The sequence below is a fragment of the Colossoma macropomum genome, unplaced genomic scaffold (genome assembly GCF_904425465.1).
Source record: "Colossoma macropomum unplaced genomic scaffold, Colossoma_macropomum, whole genome shotgun sequence".
NCBI lineage: Eukaryota > Metazoa > Chordata > Actinopteri > Characiformes > Serrasalmidae > Colossoma > Colossoma macropomum.
In genome coordinates, this window is record NW_023494799.1 from 26,040,589 (window position 1) to 26,063,352 (window position 22,764).

The 22,764-nt window shown below is 37.2% G+C and overlaps 1 protein-coding gene across 1 annotated transcript; it reads left to right on the forward strand.

Moving 5' to 3' along the window:
- Nucleotides 1-583: 583 nt before the first annotated feature.
- Nucleotides 584-19,798, forward strand: sv2ba (synaptic vesicle glycoprotein 2Ba). Its single transcript, XM_036586602.1, has 12 exons — nucleotides 584-1,046; nucleotides 7,402-7,582; nucleotides 8,480-8,631; nucleotides 10,837-10,970; nucleotides 11,430-11,519; nucleotides 13,752-13,865; nucleotides 13,956-14,044; nucleotides 14,326-14,490; nucleotides 16,822-16,955; nucleotides 17,048-17,251; nucleotides 17,846-18,005; nucleotides 19,615-19,798. The coding sequence occupies exons 1-12, from the start codon at nucleotides 584-586 to the stop codon at nucleotides 19,796-19,798; spliced, it is 2,070 nt and encodes a 689-aa protein (XP_036442495.1).
- The last annotated feature ends 2,966 nt before the right edge of the window (nucleotides 19,799-22,764 follow it).

Consider the following 22,764-nt stretch of genomic DNA (forward strand, 5'->3'; position numbering starts at 1 on the left):
TCTTCATCTTACAGCAGGTCAGCCTCTCCCATTCACACTGAAATTATAAGTGTTTTAGCCTGGACTGCTTTTTAAATGAGGCACAATAAAGAGCAGCCAAACAGAACAGAGCTCATTTACATTTATAAGTCTTAAAGGCACAGAAACAGCTAGTTTTACTCTAAAGGATAAAGAAAGTTTGTAAAATGGTCATGTGAACTTAATTATGATTGTAAATGTTATAAGTGGGCATTATGAATACAAAAATGCAGGATATCAGCTCGTAATGCATTACATTTATAGAAATACAGCACTCAATGTCTTGTTTATACTCTGCCTGTATTCTAATATCTAATGTGCTAATGTTCCCTGTCTCTCAGGCGCAGCATGCTCCCTTGTGCAGAAGCTTACAAAGGAAAATAGTTCATTGTCACCATAGATGCTAAGGCCTTCTCTAAAGATCCCTTTAGGAAGCCCATAAATAAGCTACTCTTGTCTTTACTGGCTTCTGGAACAGCATCTCTAAGAACCAGAGCAGGGATTATGCTGATATAGCTGGCAGGTCTTGGAGGATACTAAAGCAACTCCCTTTCTGTGAGCCAAAATGGATGACCCTTATCAAAACAATGTGCAAGGTATTGAAGGAGAAACCTACCACACCTATGGAGAAGGGGGTCAGGATGGTTATCCCTACCAGTCTGACTACCCTGCCCAGGAGGAGGATGCAGCCAGCGACGTCACTGAGGGTCAGGATGAGGATGACCAGATGTATGAGGGCGAATACCAGGGCATCCCTCACCCAGACGAAATCAAGGAGGCCCGCCGAGCAGCCCGTCGGGAGGCCAGGATGAAGGCTAAACTAGCAGCCTTGGAAGAGGAGGAGACGCTGGCAGATCAGTATGAGGCCATCATGGAGGACTGCGGACACGGGCGCTTCCAGTGGACCCTCTTTACTGTGCTGGGCCTGGCGCTCATGGCCGATGGCGTGGAATGCTTCGTGGTGGCCTTCGCCCTGCCCAGTGCTGAGAAGGACATGTGCCTGTCTAATGCCAACAAGGGCCTGCTGGGTAAGTGAAAAATAATCAGGGCTGGGCAATGTTTAATCACAATATTTAACAATATTATTCAGTATCAATAACTAAGATGACTTAAAAAAGCCAACTTACTTTTGTTTTCTTTGTATTATTATTATTGTCATATGGTCAAACATTTGCAGCGCTACTTTCAAAACAATCTTTGAGCTAGATCCTAGAAACTTTGCAGGATCGTAGAGCCTATACCCCAGAGGTGGGCAACCCATATGTTAAGAAGAGCCATTTTGTCCTTTCAACAAAAATCAAACCACCTTGGGAGCCACAACATGTTATGTCCATTTTACCATCTTGGTTGTAAATATGTCTCAGTATGTGCTGATGTACTAGTATAGGCTAAAAGTATAATATAAATGAAAACACAGACTTACTTTGCTCTGCTTTGGCTCAGCTATAGCTGCTTTTCTCGCATCTCCAGCAGGAAACGTTTCCAAAAGTGATACAGTTTCTTGTACAATATCTCTCAATGTTTGACTTTTTATGTGGCTGAAGTCAGTTTCTCATTGGTTATCTTCTTGTTCGAATTTTCCTGTTCCACCCTAAATGGTGCCTGAGGCGCCAGAAAGTAACTGCTGCACCATTTAAGATGGAACGGGAAAAATCAAAGGAGAAGCTCACTTGGTGACTTTTTAGTGTTTGACAGTTTCTTCTTGCAGATTAAACGTATCAGGAAGCCATCTTATAAATGTGATTATAAATGCAAATAAGCCTATTCATCTCCAAATTATCGAAGTTCATCTTAAATCTTTCTCTTTGCTTTTTGTTAGCTACTTGCTAGGCAAAATTGTTGTCTGCATTGCTGTGTTGCTATGTGACCAGCAGTCTGTGCGCCAACCTTCAGGGTCAAAAGCTGATGAATGAGCAGTTATAGGCTATATTAACTCCAGCGTTTAAGACCATTTATTCCTAAAACTGTGTTAGAACGATCAGCAGAGCTTTATTTTACTGCAAAGGATGATTATTTTATTTTTAACTAAAAATCTAATTCTGCTGTGTAAAATCTACATTTAGAGGATACTGCACTTTTAGTGGGCCTTTATTTATTAAATTTGATTATTATCCTTAACATTTTATTGCCCAGACCTAAAACAGGCATTAAATGATATCTTTCTATCCTGATCAGAGATGCTAACATGACAGAGGGTAATCAGTGTGCAGCTTCCTAAAAGCCAAGTAGGTACCACATACAGACAGATCACTTTAGGAAGCAAGAAACACGCAAGAGTGAAGAGACGCTCATCCACATAAACATCTGCACTGATGGAGGAGCTGGATTAGCACATAAAAAACTACAACCTCATTTGAGTAAATGAGCAGCAAAGAAACATGAATGTAGCTATTTTCTTTGTAGCTACCAAAATGTAGTTGCCAAGACATGTTTGTGTCTGTAGTTTCTTTCTTTAGTTTAGCACTGCAGCTAGGATGCTAATGTAGCTAACACGTAATGGAAAATTGCATTTTGCAAACTGCACCTAAATCACCTGCATCAAGTTGTTCAGTAATCTCAAATAGATTTGCGTATGTGGTTTCTGACCCTGTATGATGTCATACATATGTTTTTTGTGAACTTGTGTCCATTTTTATGTTATGCTATACTGCCTTTTTGCATGGAGAAGCATGGCATCACTAGATGAGCAGCACCACCCGGGGAAGTGCCTTGACCAAAATGACAACCAGGAATACCCAGTCAATCCTGGAATTTTAACCCACAACCTTCTGGTTGCTAGCATAGCTGTACAGCTATAGCCAATACATAGTTATTATAAGATATTAAGATTTTATATATGGACAGTTAAGAGTATCTCATTTTAGACTGTTAGATAAATTGATTAAAGGAATTGCAAGTTTATGTTTAAGTGTGAGAAAAATAGTTGATGTCTACTTGCATAAGACCTGTTGTTTGGTTGAATGACTACTACTTTTTCAGTTGTGCTTAGTTTACTCTGTTGCTTTGTGCACTATTTCTTTAAGGAAACTTAAGGATGGAATTTTCTGAATCTGTTAGATTTGCACTTGAGGATAAGTGTCTATAAGAAGGCCTGGATTATAAAGTCTGAATGGGCAGAATGGGACAGGACCCAAAAGTGCAATCTGGACTGAGGCCTGCGTGCAGTCTGACAGTCTGACAGGCTACAAGGTCACAGCACTGTGGGGAGAGAGTAATCCAGCAGGAGGTTCACACTAGCGCCACACGTGCTGCTAATCGCCTAGCTCATTCTCAAATTAGCTGTGCGCGTGTGTAGTAAGTGCTGTGGTATTGGAAGCATTTTCTAGGGTGATGCTATGTGGTTACTACAATATTAAAACAGGTCGCTAGGGTGTTATTTTGTGGTTCCTGTGGTATTTCATGTGGTTACTTCAGGACAATCCTGAAAAAAGAGATTTTAAGCTCAGAGAGTTTCTTTCCTGGTTAAATAAATGAATAAAGTTTTCTAGGGTTTCAGTAGTGTTCCAGGTGATTGCTAGAACATTGTTTGGTGGAGCCATGGTGTTTCAGGTGGTTGCAAAGATGTTGCTATGTGGTTGCATTGGTATCCCTGGAGATTGCTAGGGGTTTGCTAGGGAGTTGCTGTGTTGTTTCAAGTGGTTGCTGGGATGTTGCTAGGCGGTTGCCAGAGCACTTTTAGATGGTGTCTATGGTATACCAGGTGGTTGCTATGTTTTTTTTTCTTTCTTTTGCGTTATGATGATGTAAGAGGGGGGTGTACAAATTTTGACCACATAGCCTAAAATGATTGTGGTGGAATAAGAGATTTATAGAAGAAGAATGATTCAGTTTCAGAACGTTGGAAATTCTGTCATTCATTACTAATGAAAAGAAAAAGAATGTGGGTGTGAAACATTTTTTATTTTAATTGTAGAATAATAAGAATAGGAAAAATAAGAATAAGAAGAATAGTATGTTGGCTTCAAGCCAACTTAATAATACTCTGAAACACAATATACAGCCACAGAGTACCCAATGAACATCAGAAAACCATACCTGCAATTTTGGAGCACCGGATAATAAAAAAGAGAGATGCTAAATTAGCAGTTGTACTTAAACAGTTTCATCCTTTTTGTAAATCTTGTCTCTTTTTGTAAAGTGTCTATCAAAGTACTTTATATTTTCCTTATAATACACTATATTTAGTGTTTATGCTCTTTTACAATAAAGAAACTTAACAAAACAATTTTGGATAGTGAAATACCAATCAAAAGTTTGGAGAGTTTTGAAAAATATAAAACCTATTCTGGTTTCAGAAAAGAGTATGACATTAATTTAATATGTTAGTCCTGGGCAACTTCACATGTTTACAATAATTAATAAGACACTAGGAAGCTGTAAATAAAAATGAAGAAAGGTTAAATGAGTCCAGAATGATGAATCAAGCTGTAGATGATTCTAAAATAATTGAGGAAGCTGTATAACATCAAGAATGTTATCATAAAATTCAAATGTAAAATTCATCATATGTAAAGCATGAAGATCAAATCTCAGGCAACTGCACAAAAAAAAAATAGATGATTACAGTATATTATGTAGCACTTTATTCACTTCTTGTTCACAGCATTCTTGAAATATTGTAAATTTAAATATCTAAAAGATACTTTTCAGTGAATAGTTTGTCATTTTTAAGTCCACACTGTATAAGAATGATTGTGTAGTTCTTCCACCCAGTTTTAATGTCTGTTCACCCAAACTGAGGTAATGTGAGACCTCTAGTGGTTGAAAATGGTCTCCGTCATTCCTAATGTTTCTGAAGGCTGGTTTCAGTGCTGGGCTTCAGTCTCATTCTCTATGAAGTTGTGAGTTGAGGGTCATTCAGAAATGAAGGAATAGCAGCGGGGCTTAATAAAACGTATACAAAATCAAGTCAGAAAAGCTTGTAATAGTGTTGGTACACTGTAATGATATGTACTGTTAAAAACTGAAAGCATGAATTTTCCAAATCATAATAATGCTCTGCCTGTACTGAGACAAGCTGCATTTTAAAATAGCTTTTGGAGGTGATATGAATGTTATATGATATGAATAATAGCCCATTCTTCATGCGTAATAGAATACTATTGTCCTGATTGAAGCGCTGTCGCCTCACAGCAAGAAGGGCCTGGGTTCAATTCCCGGCCGGGCGACCGGGGTCCTTTCTGTGTGGAGTTTGCATGTTCTCCCCGTGTCTGCGTGGGTTTCCTCCGGGTTCTCCGGTTTCCTCCCACAGTCCAAAAACATGCAGTCAGGCCAATTGGACATGTTAATATTGCCCCTAGGTGTGCGTGTGTGTGTGAATATGTATGTTTGTCTGTCTGCCCTGCGATGGACTGGCGACCTATCCAGGGTGTATCCTGCCTTTCGCCCAATGACAGCTGGAATAGGCTTCAGCACCCCACCGCGACCCAGAAGGATAAGCGGTTTAGAAGATGTATGTATGTATGTATGTATGTATGTATGTATGTCCTGATTGAACGGGACTGGCCTTTAATGAGATGATTTGATCGCACAGTCATGTGTATAAATAAAAAAATAAAATGTAATAAAAAAATAATAAAAAAATGTAAAAATAGCTTTATAGCCCTTTAATGTTCTTTAATCTCTCATTGCAGGTCATTGTGCTGCCATTGAGCTAAATCGGGGGTCAGCAACGTGCGACTCTTTCTCCTGTTGCGGCTCCACAGCAGAATTAGGTTTTAGGTAAAAATAAAATAATCCTACCTTGCAGTAAAATAAAGCTCCGCTGATCGTTCAACACAGTTTTAACACTAAATTCTCTTAAAGCCTGGAGTTAATGTACTACTTCTAATTCACCCTTTGACCCTGAAGGGCGGCGCGCAGACTGTTGGTTACCATAGCGATGCAGAAAATCTCGCCTAGCTAGTAGCTAACGAAAAAACAAAGAGAAAGATTTAAGACGAAGATCGATAATTTAAAGACGAATGGACTCATTTGCATTTAGAAACACTCCAGCTGGTTTCCCGATACGTTTAATCTGCAACGAGAAACGGTCAAACTTAGTTTTAAAGTCGCGAGGCTGAAGTCAGCTTCTCATTTATCAGCTTCTTGTTTGAATTATGCCGCTCCATCTTAAATGGTGCAGCAGTTAAGCTAGCTAGGTTACGTTCTTTAAGGTGGAACGAGACAATTCAAACAAGAAGCTGGTGAATGAGAAGCTGACTTCAGCCTCGTAAAAATCAAACATTAAGAGACATTTTACAATAAACTTTTTCCACTTTTGAGGAAAAAATCCTGCTGGAGTTGCGAGAAAAGCGACTAAAGCTTAAAGCAGAGCAAAGTAAGTCTGTGTTTTTGTTTATATCATATGTTTTAGCCTACACTAGCACATTAGCACATACTGAGACATATTTAGAGCCAAGGTGGTAAAATAGACATAAAACGTTGTGGCTCCTAAGGTGGTTTGATTTTTGCTGAAAGGATTAAATGGCTTTTTTTTAACATTTGGTTTACGACCCCTGGGCTTAATTAAACCAGCGAAAGCAGAGTATCAATTCAGACTAGAACAATTCTGAGGACTTTTCATTGGTTTTGTTCTGTAGCTACTTTTCATAGGCCATTAAATTCAGATGTTTCTGAAGAGATTCGTTGCATAGGGAAGGGGAAGGTCAAAGGAATTAAAGTGAAAAAATTAAAAAGTAGCTGTAAAGAAGTCATTTCTGAGTGGAAATAGTGTTCTGTGAACAATGGACTGACCACCCCAGAGTCCAGAGCTCACTGAATGTGTTTGGGATCACTTGATTTGTGAGAAGCAAAAAAATGCAACAAATTTCTAAGACTGAACTTCGGAGGTGTGGAAAAATATTCCTTCAGATTTCTCTGAAAAACTGTAAGTGAGTTTCCTGAAAGGAATACAAGCTGTGATAAAGGTAGAAGAGTGAACACACTAAACATTAAAAAAACAAACAGACATATATTTAGTTATTGAGTCTTCTGTATAATTTTTGTTTTGTTTTTCTTTTTGTTGATGCTGAAAAATGAATAACTTGTACTTAATGGTTGTTTTGACTGGAAATGAAATACATGAAGGGTGGTCTCTGACTTTAACATAGTGTTGTATGTGCTCATCCTGTGCTTTTCAAACATACAAATCAGAAAAAAAAATCAGTAAAAAAAAAATAGTTTTTATTATTTATATTCCACTACCAATTAAATAGGTTTTGCACAGCCACATTTATGCATTCAGTGCACTTTTACAAATAATTGTGAATCTTACTACCATAATCAAATCAGATTGTGATGATGTTATGCCTTCACAATACATGAAATCATTGACAGACATTTAGACAGAATGTATTCTGTTGTCAGGCTGTATAATGGTGTTCTGCATGTCTGTGTGTGCAGGCCTGATCGTGTATGTGGGGATGATGATGGGAGCAGTCATGTGGGGGGGTCTGGCTGATAAGCTTGGACGCCGCCAGTGTCTCCTCTATGCTCTGGCCATCAACTGCATCTTCTCTTTCCTCTCCTCCTTCGCCCAGGGCTATGGCTTCTTCCTGTTCTTCAGACTCTGCTCTGGAATTGGGTGAGAGTTTTCCTTTGTTGAAGGGGAATTCTACCCATTTTTTAATTTTCTGCCTAATTCAACCATTAAGATGTAAAGTCATTCAGAGTGGTTTGATGTGAAACATGGCATTCTAGAGAAACTTGCTGAGTCAGAATTGTTGAATAGAGTGGTGATGATAGGAACCAGACATCTGAAAAATTTAATGCCTCTAAAAGCTCCTTCACATAAAGTTATTACACAAAATGCTTCGGAATGCATTGCCTGAACCCTGAGACATTGTTTTACGATTGTTTTGAGAAGGTTTTGGCTTAAAATGTATTTTTTAAAATCTATTCATGGCGGTGAAGTACATGCAAGGTGTTGTGAGGCAAAATAGTCCCCAAAGAAGACTATACACTATTTTACCATCATCAACATTGCATAGGAAAACTCAGAAGACATGTGTTGATTCACTGGAGGTTTTTGATAGTAAATAAAATGGCTATATTTGTGTTGTAGTCATTGTGACTCTTGTCACCACCACTGTAAAGAAATCTGTAAGTGTCTGTAAGTTACTCCGCAATGAAACATTTCACATCAAATAACTTTGAGTGACTCTGTTTACATCTTAATGATTGAATTAAGCAGAACATTTGAAAAATTTGTAACATTCCTCTTTAATTGTTATATTGATTTATGTAGGCTGTTAACCACTGTAACCTGCTAGTATTGCTTTCATTTCTCAATACTGAAGAAATTTGAGAAAAATGAGAGTGACTGCACGTGCCATTAGTCCTTAGTCATTATATAATGGTCAGTTCTTAGCAGGATGCGCAAAATATCATCTTCATGTTTCAGTTTTAGTTCAATTCTCCCAGCACAAACCTATGTGTGTGCATTTTACTTTAATTAATGTACAGCATTTGTCCTCTACAGAATAGGTGGCTCTGTCCCCATTGTGTACACGTACTATGCAGAGTTCCTGCAGATGGATAAGCGGGGGGAGCATCTGAGCTGGCTGTGTCTGTTCTGGATGCTGGGTGGCCTGTACGCTTCCTTCACCGCCTGGGGAATCATCCCTCATTATGGTAATAACAGCAGTAATGATCAGCATAATTACACTAATAATATCTACGGTGATGAGGCCCATAATTATGATAAAGAAGCTGGAAAAATCCATTGAGTTTGTGAGGGGTAACAAAAGGAATATCTTCTCAAAGGAATATCATTCTTACAATCTGTTAAAAGGGAATTACATCACATTTTCAAAATTTCTTTTAAATTAAATTGTCAAGAAGCAAACAAAGTCATTCAGAGTAGCTTTATGTGAAATGCTCAGTTTTGTCATGTTTTCCTAATCAGAATTGTTCACAGTGGTGGTGATAGGAACCAGACGTCCAATGTATTAAACGCCTCTAAAAGCTCCATCTCAGGAAGTTATTATAAGAAATGGTTATAAATACTTTGCATGAGCCTGATATGTTGTCTTACAGTAGTTTTGACATGAAAGGTTGAAGATTTTGGCCTTAAGCATATATGTTTTTTAATCTATTCATGGCAGAGAGGTACATGGACACCAAATAGTTCCCAAAGAAAACCTGTTTTTTCGGATGCATAGAAAAACTCAGAAGACACGAGTAAGTTCATTGGTGGTTTTGAATAATAAATAAAATGGCTACATTTGCATGGTAGACATTGTGACTCCTGATTCCTATAACCTCCACTATAAAGAAATCTGAGTTAAGTTTTCCTATAATTAACTATTTCACATCAAACCACTCTGAATGACTTTGTTTACATCTCAATCATTGAATAACACAGAAGATTTGAAATTTCGATGGAATTTCCTTGTAATATAAGGAGTAAAAATAAAAAAGAATGTCTTATGAAAAAGATATGTATGAAACATCCTACTTCTGTAGATTTTCAACCTACACTGAACTAATAACACTGAAATATCAGGCTGTTTTCAAGAGAAGATACAGTGCTGTGCAAAAGTCTGAGATCACCCTTCATTTATAGTATTTCCATTATGTACAAATTAATTCATTTTCGGGAGATACTTCTGAGGTGATTAGGTTTAACCCTTGTGTGGTGTTCATGTTTTTGTTACTCAGTGGTCTGGTGGACCCACCTCATTATTGTTTTTGTAAATCAATACAGCCATAACATTTTTTGTAAAAATGCCAGTTGCTTAAAACATCACAAGTGGCCAGCATAGTGTTCTCATTTAGCAGCTGTAGCCAGTCAGCAGCCTGTCCACGTTGTCCACTCTCACACACATGCACACATAAACAAACACATACACACAGACACACACACACTAATAGCAGGCCATGTAGGAGGAGAACAGAGTGAAGGACACAGCACCTCCACACTTTTATTCCCTGCAGGTTCACCCCAACACCACATGTCTAATATAAATGTGTAGGGGGTGAACAGTGTGAAGTCATTGAAAATGTGCTATTTTATATGTTCTTCACAGAATATTAGCAAAGGCCAAAGAATCATCATTTTTTCTTTTGGCAAACAATTTAAATAGGTCCCACAGACCCGAACATTACATAAGGAAAATATCACATAAGGAAAAATACCACAAATACCACATAAGAAAAAATGATGTCAGAAGTTCAAAAAATGATTAATAGACACAGAGAAATTTCGATTCCTAACAACCACCTGCAAGACCGGGTAGATACCAAAACTGTCCCCATCAGATAAACAGCACTTAAAGCTTTCATCTTTGAGAGAGAGGAGAAAATCAAGCTGCTTCAATCTGAAAAAAATCCACTGTGAGACGGAGAAGTGGCCACAAATGAAGAAACATGGAAGCTGCGAGTGTTCTCAGAGCAGTAGACTGACCACCTCAGAGTCCAACATGGATGTGTGATTACATGGATGGTGAGAAGCAGAAAGTGCAGCCAACTTCTAAGACTGAAATTTGGAGGTGTGAAAAATATCCCTGCAGAGCTCTTTGAAGAGCTGAAAGTGAGTCTCCTGAAACGTATAGAAGCTGTAATGATGGGAAAGAGTGGACACACAAAGTATTAAGAAATATTATCTTTAGATGTTGTAATTTTTAGTTAAATATATGTTTTCTGCTTGTTTTCCAGATGGAAAAATTCCAGTTTATACTTAATGGCTGCTTTGACTGTACATTAAATAAATAAAGGGTGGTCTGAGACTTTTGCACAGTCATGTAGACCAATGTCAGAGCGTTATAATAAACCAGTCTAGTCCATGAAGACTTTATGTCAGTGAGGAAACGAATGGTTTGTGTGTCCGTTTTGTAGGCTGGGGTTTCAGTATGGGCTCCGAGTTCCAGTTCCACAGCTGGAGGGTGTTTGTGCTGGTGTGCTTCCTGCCCTCCGTGGTTGCTCTTGCTGGACTCGTGTTTATGCCTGAGAGCCCTCGCTACCTGCTGGAGGTAACATCATTCAGTTGTACTGGTAGTTGAATAAACATTTATGTTAATTGTAGATTAATTCACATTTCCTGTTTAAATTACTTTTTGTTAATTTTCTAAGTGATACATTAACACATCCTGTACAGAGAACACACCTAAATATGATATTTTTCTGCTCTTTTTAGTGCACAATTTCTATTATTTATTTATTCATTCATTCATTGCTAATTTTAACATATTGAAAAAAATCTAAAAAGTCTAAAAAAAATCTTTTTTTCCCAGTATGTTAAATTAAATAAACAGTAATTGTGCATTAAAATGTGCATTAAAGTGTGTCTCTGTAGAGAATGTATTAACTTATTTTCACTTAGAAAATCAACAAAATATGTCATACGTATATATATATATATATATATATATATATATACACATGTATACATGATGCTCAATAACATTGTATGTGTGTTTGGTGCTGTTCAGAATGCGAGGCATGATGAAGCCTGGATGATCCTGCGGCAGGTCCACGACACCAACTGGAGGGCAAAGGGTGAACCAGAGAGAGTGTTTGAAGTATGTAAACATATTTCACCTCTAGATTTAAGATAGATAGATAGGTCTTTAGATAGGCTGAATTAGTGTGGAGATGTTATGAAGCAAGCTCAGCACAATGAGGCTTTCTCATAGGTAGCAGTCCTCACTAAAACACATTTTACTAGATTTCACTAACTAGCAAACAGCTGGATTTGAAGCTGGATTAGTTTTACTTGGAGAGGTACTGTAACTTTAATCCAGTATGAGTCTGCAATATCTGTACTTAGTCCTCTAAGTGAGGACTCCAGAGTGAAATACTTTGTCTTAACAGCTAAAACTGAGCTCAAAATGATCTGATTCCCTAATCCTCAAATTCATAACATGACTTCTTTTGTAAGGTACTTCTTTTACTTTCTAAGTTTTTGGTTTGAGCTCCGCTCTCATACATTTTGCTATAAGTACACTCCATATAGCACCAGAAAGGGTTCTGCTATTGTTGTGATGTCAAGCTTGTAAAAATAAAAGAACCCTTTTTAGTGCTATATAGAACATTTTTAAAAGGTTCTATAAAGAATCATATACAACACATTCCTCATTAATCTGAAGAACATTTCACCAAAGAATCATTTAAGCATGCAAATGTGTCTAAATACAACTAACAGATCTAAGCAGAACCATTGCCTTTATTAAAGAACCCTTGAAGAAACATTGTTTTTAAGTGTGTACCTGGAATAAACCTTGAATAAATCCAGCAAATCGACAGTCACAGATATAAATGAAGAGTATAATGATAATCATTGGTGTATGTGTGTAAATGGTGGAGGGGAAATAATCTAATTAAAAAATATAAAAAGGCCAATCAGAGGCCCTGAATCACTCGGGGGTGTAAACCCATGCATTAAATCACTCCTGAGCATGACACCTGTCGCAGAGCACTAACAAGCACATCCGCACGATGATGTTTCAGTCTGGGCAGTTTGGGGTCATTTTGGGAAAATTACAAAGATCCTTTATTCCGTATGAATCAGCCAGTCAAATTACAAACAGATTACATCACCTCATCTGGTAAAACTAATCCAGCGTGAACAAGGCTTAAGACCCATCACTGTGTTGTAATCTGGGCAGACAAAAAGATGCAAAATTCAGACATCAAGGTGTGTGCGGTTATTGTTTTTAGCTATGTTACGTACTTTTGTCCATTTGTGTAGTTAACAGTTTGTCCTAAGATGTCAGAAACCATACAAACAAGACAAATTGCAAAGATGTCATGATTTAGACTCTTTTCACTGTGCTAACTGATATCATAAGCTTCCATTACTGGTTAGCTTGCACTTTCATAATATATCTTCCATCCATCCATCATCTAAACCGCTTATCCTTCTGGGTCGCGGTGGGGTGCTGGAGTCTATCCCAGCTGTCATTGGGCAGAAGGCAGGATACACCCTGGATAGGTCGCCAGTCCATCGCAGGGCAGACAGACAGACATACACATTCACACACACACGCACACCTAGGGGCAATTTAGCACGTCCAATTGGCCTGACTGCATGTCTTTGGACTGTGGGAGGAAACCGGAGTACCTGGAGGAAACCCACGCAGACACGGGGAGAACATGCAAACTCCACACAGAAAGGACCTTGGTCACCCGGCCGGGAATTGAACCCAGGCCCTTCTTGCTGTGAGGCGACAGCGCTACCCACTGCGCCGCCCCATAATATATCATATTAATATTAATTAATTTCATAATAAATCATATTAATCAAATAAGCACTTAACCTTCAGAAAATGTTGTGTTTCCACCTCACCTAAATCAGATACTATATGAGTTATTTTCACCATAAATTAGTGAATAACAGGGTTGAACACAGAGATCATATTCCCCATTTAGTTGATATTAATGCAGTAACGCATGCGATTTAAAGTATACAACATAGAGAAGAAAGTAAATTTGAAAAGCAGTTTTAATCAAAATGTTTTTATTAAAATATTTGTTTCAAGGTATTTTTATTCCATTCTTATTTAAAATAATTAAAGGTTAAAAATGGGTAACAGGTTGGAGTACAGATCACTCACTTTTTACAAAAAATAACAACAGTCACTTTAATGCTTTTAAAAAGGTACTTGGACATAAATTGAGCTCTATTCATGGAAAGTGTCAGCTACATGAGCCTCATAGGTCCAGTGAGAAGACACGAAACATGTCTTGGCTGGTTGACCATATTTTGGGGAAAATTTCATTTTGGCTAAAGTTAAAACATTCTGTGCTCTCAGTTTTCCCAGATTAAGACGCCCCACACTCAGGATGATGATTTCATCGAGATTCAGAGTGAGACCGGCACTGCCTTCCAGAGATTCATGGTCAGGCAAATGACCCTCATCAAACAGGTACGACATAAAAACATAGTTTTAAGTCTTTTAAATTGAAATTACTGTTTTAAAAGCTGTGGTGACTGACCTGTTGTGGCTTTTTTAAAGGTGATGAAGAATTTACTGTCTCTCGCTGCCCCTGAACTGAGACTGCCTGGCTTGTTCATTGCCATTGTTTGGTTTACGATGGCCTTCAGGTAAAGGCTAATTTCTCTGTGGATAAATAAAGCTGACAAATATTGTTTAATTTTACTTTGCACAAAGAATGAGTGCAAACTTTATTGAATATTATTATAATGGATTGTTGTGACATTTGTAACATCATTTGTAATATTTTATAATTGATGCAGTTAAAGCAACACAGCTATATGTTTGCAGCACTAGACTCTCCATATGGGTCATCGTTATAGACACAAAACATTTTACAATAAAAATGAGATATTCTGTCAACATGCAATCTTTTTTTATTCACCCACAGCTACTACGGTCTGTCAGTGTGGTTCCCTGACCAAATCAAGTTCCTGCAGTATGAAGAGTATGAGCTGAATGTCAAGGTGTTCCACCGTGAGAAGGTCGAACGCTTTCATTTCAACTTCACTCTGCAAAATCAGGTTCACAGAGAGGGCGAATACATCCATGACAGGTACTGTGTGACCCACATGTCTGTCTGTCTGTCTGTCTGCTGGATAAGGAGTGATTAGAAAAGTGTGTTTATTCTGTATTAGAGATGAAACGATATTAAAATTTCATATCACGATTATCATGACCAAAATTATCACGATTATCGATATTATCGCAATATTGTTCAAATGTGTTGAAGACTAAAATAAATTAAAAAATAAATACTGATATACAAACTGAAACTTTTATATTAACACAAATAGAATTGGCAGCAATATGCACTTTTTGTTTGCATAAACATTAAAAAATATAGTCAATACATTTGTTGTATTACTTTTGTATTACTTACATTACTTGTAATACTCTGTAAACAAAAGAATAGCAAATGTATTATTATTACTGTTATTACTATTATTATTATTGTTATTACTATTATTATTACTGTTGTAATTATTTTATTATTATTAGTAGTAGTAGTAGTAGTAGTAGTAGTAATTACAATAACTAGGGATTTCCCTGCATAGAGAATTAAATCTCGACCAACTCTGAGGTGGGTCTTAATGGAAAATTATTACTTCTAAGAAGTGCTGCATTATTGTGCCGTTGTGGCGCTGTACCCCTAATCAATACAGTGCACCAGGAAAAACAGCCAAAATCACAGAGGAATTGCGTGACTGTGCTGTGAGCTGCAGACAGTGTAGAACTCACACAGTGTGTCTTCACCTGTGGAGCTGCTTCTCTAAAAGCATTTTAAAACTAAAACATAACTTAAAATTAACATGCATCTGAGCTGCGGCAGAAACACTCCTAAAGTTTAATCTCTGAAACTCACACAGCATTTACTTGCGCAAGGTCCCATCTCAAAGCACACTATCTTCCCTATGTAGTGCACTTTGTGGATCATGAAATAGCAAATCCTTCACCCAAAGAGTGCAGGAAATGTTCGACTAAGTCATCTATCATCAACATTAACAACAGGTTACAAATTCACTATTTAAAACTCAACTGCTTGTAAATGATGATTGTGTTTGTTTGAAAAGTAGCGCACTATGTAGGGGACATTGAGTGATTTGAGACGGTGTTATTCTCTTCTCAGAAAGTAAACACTGCGAGCGAGACGAGAAAGGGGAGCTGTGCAGATTGAACCACTGCAGCGTCTCGTTCCAGAGCTTGTATGACTGTTAACTCAGAGCTCATTTTGGAGACTCTGCTCCACAGAAATATGTGTTAAAAGCTTTAGTTTCGATTCACAGTTGATTCACCGATTGTTTTATGCTAAAAGCTTCATTTTATGTTATTAACGAACCATAAGCATAAGTTAAACCACACAAACCGTGACATTTCTTCTATTTCGAAGTCCCCACAGACTTCTACGTTAAAGTTAACCTTGCATTCTCTAAAAAGTAGCGGGTGGTGGTCGCGAAGATGACTCGTAAGGTTTGATTTGTTGCCCCCTTTCGCCGCTATTTTCTTTCGGCCTGTTCTGCAGACAGGGTGGTCATCTTCAATTAACTTTCCTTCTGCATTCTTATAAAACCCAAAATATGACCCAACGTCAGACTTGGTCTTCTTAGAAGGCTGAAATATCTCCGAATCTCTGTCACTACATTCCGCCATATTCTCCCCTCTCTCCCCCTTCCCCTCTACACACACACAGAGCTGCATCTGAGAGAATGAATCTGCCTTGTTTGACTCTGTACAGCGAGTATTTCACACCGCGGTAATCGGCCGCGGTTTTTACGATACATTAAAGTTCAAACGGTACTACTAACCGTCATTAATTTTACCACGGTTTACCGTGAAACCGGTAACCGTTTCATCTCTATTCTGTATTAACTCTATTACTCTAGACTGTGAACTTTGAGTTCAGCTCAATTTAAACCTGCAGTCACACTTTAACTCGGTTTTATTCCTTTTCTTTTCTTTTTCTTCTCTTGATCACCTTTCAGTTTTCTTTCTTTCATCATTCCTTTATTCGTTCTTTCTTTCTTTCTCTCCTCTTTTCTTCCCTTCTTGCAAACTTTCTACTTTCCCTTCCTTTTAATTCTTCCTTTCCTTTGTCTTTCCTTTCTTTCATTATTTCCTCCTTTTTCTTTCTTTTTTCTTCTTTCATTTTTTTCTTTTTTCCTTTCTTTCTTTTTCACCCCCACTTTTTCTTTCTTTCTTTCTTTTTCTTCCTTCATTTTTATTTCTTTTTCTTCTTTTTTCATTTTCTTTCTTTCCCTTCTCTTTCTCTTTCTTTTTCTTTCTTTCTTTCTTTCTTTATTTATTTTCCTTCTTTTCTTTTTGTTAAGCACATAAATTGAACAGGAACTGAACAATGGCTTTTCAGCGCTGTGTTTTGTGTGTCCAGGTTTGTCGGCATAGAGATCAGAAACGTGAAGTTTGAAGACTCGCTGTTTGAAAACTGCTATTTTGAGGACATCAAGTCCACAGACACCTTCTTTGAGAACTGCACCCTGCAGAACACTATGTTCTACAACACCGGTACGTCACATCAACATTCACAAAACGTTCCTTACACATGTTTATTTTAGTTGCAGTCATTTTAATTTTTACTGCTCTTTTGTTCTTTGCAGACTTGTGGAAAGATTCAAAGTTCATTGACTGCAAGTTTGTCAATGTTACATTTCATCATCCAAAGAAAGGCTGCCATCTGAACTTCCAGGAGGAGAATGACGTCCTGATTTACATAGTGAGCTTCCTGGGCAGCTTATCTGTGCTGCCCGGCAACATCTTAGCAGGTCTGCTAATGGATAAAATAGGAAGAATCAAAATCATAGGTAGGTGCTGATTGAAACCTTTCTGTGGTTTATTGTGAGGTTTCTGTAGTCATAATAATATTAATATGAACATTATTTTCATATTATGTTATATTTAGCTGTTGGAACAAAATCCACAATGTTAACTTTACAGGAGAAGCAAAAAACATTCTTGACTTTGAATGGAAGTTAATGAAATTAGATTTGGTTCGGTCAAAATGAAATTTTGGCACTTTGGAAAGGCCAGCTGGCTTTTTAAAATTCAGTAAAAAAGTACAAAACGACAAAAATGGAGATACGAGGTTTTGTTCCGGCATCAACAAGATTTGTATATATACATCGTGAAATGGAGATTTTATATATATATGATTATTATGACATATATGCACATAATTATTGTCAGTACATCACTATCAGAACAAAATCAAATCAAAACCTCCATTTTTGTTGTTTAGAAGCTTTTGTTCTGACAGCGAACACACACACACACACACACACACACACACATATATATATATATATATATATGTATGTGTGTATTCCTGACATGGTATAAAAATAAACATGACACATATGGGTGTGTGTGTGTGTGTGTGTTTATATGTTTTTGTGCAGGTGGCTCCATGCTGGTGTCCTCTGGCTGTACCTTCTTCCTGCTCCTCTGCTTTAACCCAGGCGCTGTAATAACCTTCCAGTGCCTCTTCTATGCAGCGTCTGCAGCAGCCTGGAACGGAATAGAAGTGATAACAGTGGAGCTCTATCCAGCCTCAAAGAGGTACTGTCCAGTTCACAGGCTGTTTTACAAAGAACAGAAAAGGAACTGAGAAGATAAAAATATGTTATTTTATATATCATGACCTAATATTATATACCATGACCTTAAGAGAGACCAGCTCATCACTGTTGTTACAAAACCTCATAATTTGAAATGGTAACTTTACAGGAGACTTCCTTAAACTTTAATGCTAACAAACTTCTGGACAGTTTCCATTGGTCCATTCATCATGAAATATTCTCACAGTGTAAAGGGCAGCTGGTGTTTTCAGATGGTGTAAAAAGACATTATGAGGTTATGTTAAAATGTTACAGTCACAAAGCATTATAAAATAAAAACAGAGGAAAACGCATGTGGATCATGCACTGTAGGTCCAAAAGCATCCAGACACCCTTTCTAATGAGTGAATTCAACTGCTTTAAGGTGCACCCAGTGCTGGCAAAGTTCAGTTGCACACACAGCTCATTTAATCTCCATTAAAAGCATTGACCAATAGAATGGGATGCTCTGGAGCACCTGTACAAGCCTAAGGTCACCATGCCCAATGCCAGGCGTGCACTAGAAGGGGTTAAAACCCCCAGATTTGAACTGTGGAGCAGTGGAGCTGCGTTCTCAGGAATGATGGCGCTCCATCCAATACCTTTGAGATGAGCTGTAGTGATCCAGAACTGACCATTCAACATCAGTACCTGACCTCACTAATGCTCAATCAAATCCTCGCAGCAATGTTCCAACATCTAGTGTAAATTCTTTCCAGAATAGTAGAGGCTCTTACTGCAGCACTTTAATAATACCCTTAATTGCAGAAGAAATGTTGGAGGAGCATGTGTCCACAAACTTATGGCATGTATTGTATCTTTAGGATCTTTTAGAAGTAAAATAATTAATCAATTCAAATTAATCTTCTTGAAATGTCTTTACATTCTTAAAAAGATGGTTCTTTAGTAAAGGCAGTGGTTCTGTTTAGAACCATGAGTTCTATATAGAACCATTTTATGCTTGACCCTTTAAAACCCCAGGCTTATTACATACTAAGGCTTATTATTCAATAACTACAGGGTCTTCAATGAAAACTGGGTGAGCTATTCATAGGTTATAGAAGTGTGTGATAAAACTTCAGGCCCTGGCCTTTTAAGAGGTTAAATGGTTCTTTGCATGGTGAAATGGTTCTTCAGAATGATTGAGAATATGTTGTACATAGTTGTATATAGAAACATTTTCGGAAAGGTTCTATATAGAACCAAATACAACACATTCTCCATCAATCTGAAGAACCATTTCACCATGCAGATATCTAGTTAAGCATGAAACTGCTCTGTATAGAACTCATGGTTCTAAATAGAACCATTTCCTTTACTAAAGAGCTCTTGAAGAACCATCTTTTTTAATCATTTAGGATTTATTTCTCTTTTTCTACCTCAAAAAAGAAGTATAACTGAGCAAGTTCACACAAACTGACAACATTAATATGAAACTGACAACCTTGTTGTAAACTGAGCTGACAAGGCCTGCAGGCAATCCCTCCATATCTTCAGACTTGGAAGAGTTCTAACTGTTTCAGACTCTCCTCAGCGGTCCAGGCTTATGATCCTGCTCTTCTCTTCCTCAGAGCGACTGCTTTCGGCGTGCTAAATGGTTTGTGCAAGTTGGCTGCCATCATCAGCATCTTCATCTTCTCCAAGTTTGTGGGGATCACTAAGATTGTTCCCAGCCTGCTGGCCTTCTCAGCGCTGGTGTGTGGAGGGCTGCTGTCCTTCAAGCTTCCAGAGACACGTGAAGTCATCCTCCAGTAAAAACAACACCAGCAAACAATCCCACAAACAAAAAAAGCCAAACTTTTCAAATGTTAAGGCCTCGTAGCAGCGCTCGGTCCAGCTGGAAACTGGATCTTCTCATGCCCAGAAAAGTGGAAGTGTGGGGGCAGATGTTGTTTATGATCGTGTAAAGTTAAAATGATGTTTACTGTTGGTTAGTTTATTAGTTAATCAGGTCAGATTTAGTTTTACTGTCCATTCACTCTTTTTTTTTTAGCCAGAGTCTGGGCTTTGGCGATATTGTCTTGCTCATGATAACTTCTGATTGGTAATGAGCAAGAGCGTTAGTGTATTTTCATTTTTTTTCTTTTTTTGTTGTGGATTAGAATATCACTCAGAAGTAAGATTTATTCATTTTATCTCTGTACTTTGGATTTGGACAGAGATAGAGTACAGTTCTGAAGTCAGAGACCACCTTCATTTATATAGGCATAAGGCAAGCCCAAGACCAGGAAAAGACCAGGTATATGTATGTATGTATGTATATATATATATATATATATATATATATATATACACCAATCAGGCATAAGATTATGATCACCTCCTTGTTTCTCTGATCATTGTCCATTTTATCAGCTCTACTTACTATATAGGTGCACTTTGTAGTTCTACAATTACAGACTGTAGTCCATCTGTTTCTCTGCATACTTTATTAGCCCCCTTTTACCCTTTTGTTCAGTGGTCAGGACCCCCATTGACCCTCACAGAGCAGAGACTATTTGGGTGGTGGATCATTCTCTGCACTGCAGTAACACTAAAGTGGTGGTGGTGTGATAGTGTGTGTTGTGCTGGTACAAGTGGATCAGACACAGCAGTGCTGCTGGAGTTTTTAAAGAAACCTGCAGGGAGATATTTTTCACACCTCCAAAGTTCAGTCTTAGAGGTTGGTTGGACTTTCTGCTTCTCATGATCTGAGTAATCCCAAACACATTCAGTGATGTTGATGTCTTTCTTTACGCAAGTAAAAAAAAAAGAGGTCCAGAAATGGAATAAATGACTGGTGGTCTCTAACTTTTTTACTGTACATTTACAGTTACTACCAGACAACCGAATCTGTTGACCTGCTGACTTGTTTTTGTTGTATTTGTTTATTACTATAGCACATGTATATTTTTGCTGTAGTTTATGTGTTTGATTTATGGCCAGATTAATTCCTGTTTCATTGTATGTCAGTCCATTTCATTGCAATATAAAAATCATCCAAAGAGTATATGATGGCAGAGGCAGTAAAAGGCCTCATTTGTATTCTGTATGCATATGATCAACATGCTCATTTCCTGAATCATATTTAAAATGAGAATTCCCTTTAACATAACTGTACCTATAGTTTATGTTCTACATTTCATTAAGCATAAATGCATTTTATCAGGATTCTGATCAGAGTTGAAGTTTCTGTTTAAGAATAAGAAAGTTTATGCCAGAAAGTGATTTAGTACATTATTTGAACTTTAAATGAAAACTTAAATAAACATATTTAAACATAAACCATTAACCCTTAATGTACAGGAAGTGTACAAAATAGCATAAACACCACATAGAGTACTCGTACTCATAGGCCATTTTATCAGAACCAACAAATATGCACACTTTGCAGGTTTACATTGACAGACTGTAGCCCATTATAGCAGTCAGTAACTGTAAACCTACAAAGTGCACTTGTGTAGTAGGAGTTTTTGATCAAAAATTTAGAGTATGAGTTTTTCATATGTATTTCCTGTTATTTTGGCACACATGTTTTATACACTGCAAAACATAGGGTCTTGTCAAGTGAAATGATCTTAAATCTAGTCATTATGTCTATTATGTCTCATTTTGAGATGGTTGTGTGCGTACTATAAGATTATCTAGCTTAATTCTGGACATTATTTATGTGTTTTAGGTGATTTTATTAAGTTAAAATATCTCTCACTATACTAGCAGATAACTTTGTACACTCTCAAAAATAAAGGTACTAAACTGTCACTGGGGCAGTACCCCTCTTGTTACTGGGGTGGAACCCTCAAGGGTACATCTCAGGACCTTTAGTCAGGCAACATAACTGTACCATAATCCATTAAAATTTTATTCTCTAAATTGTACTGACTCCACACACCACGTCTCGTCTGCAGGCTTTTCATTTTATTGTTCTGTTTTAAAACATTAGAATATGAAAAGGTAAAAATCTGTACTTTTCACCTGGAAAAACTTATTTAAGGTTCACAGTTGGACCTTTATTACATTTACATTGTTTGTACCTTGATGAACTAAAAATATACCTGCATAGAACCTTTATTTCTAAAAGTGTAGTTTCAAACACATTTCTTAAAAAAAGCACAATTATCTGCCAATGTAGTGGATTATTTTGCTTAAAACGAGTAAAAAATATCTAGAAATAAGTTAAGTAATCTTAAAATAAGCTTACACCAATTTCAATAACTAGATTTAAGATACTTTTACTTGACAAGATCCCATTTTTTGCAGTAAAACATATAAAATGACAAATATCTCTGTCAAAACTGTTCAATAATCAGCCCGATAACAAAAAAGGCCTATTTTTACTATTTGTACAGAATGTGTTCAATGTCAAAGATGCATTATAACTGGATGTGGACAAGCGTGTGCATCTCCAGGCCATCAAAATTACACAAAGATTACTTTTATGCACAAAAAAATGTATGTACATACAGTTTAAACTACAGTTTTTCACAGCACAGTTTAAGCAGTTCAGGCAGTTCTTTTGAATAAGAATGTTCTTTTTATATTTCATATTAAAAATTATGTGATGGCTTAAGTTACTGTTTTGTTTCTGTGATGGTAAAAATAAAGAGAATTAAAAGTGGTGGCGAATGGTGAATGACTTCATTCTGACGTATGTAATTACTGATCTGATTGCGAATCTACACTCTTAAAAAAGATGGTTCTTTAATGGTTCTTTAGTCAAGACAATGGTTCTATATGAACCG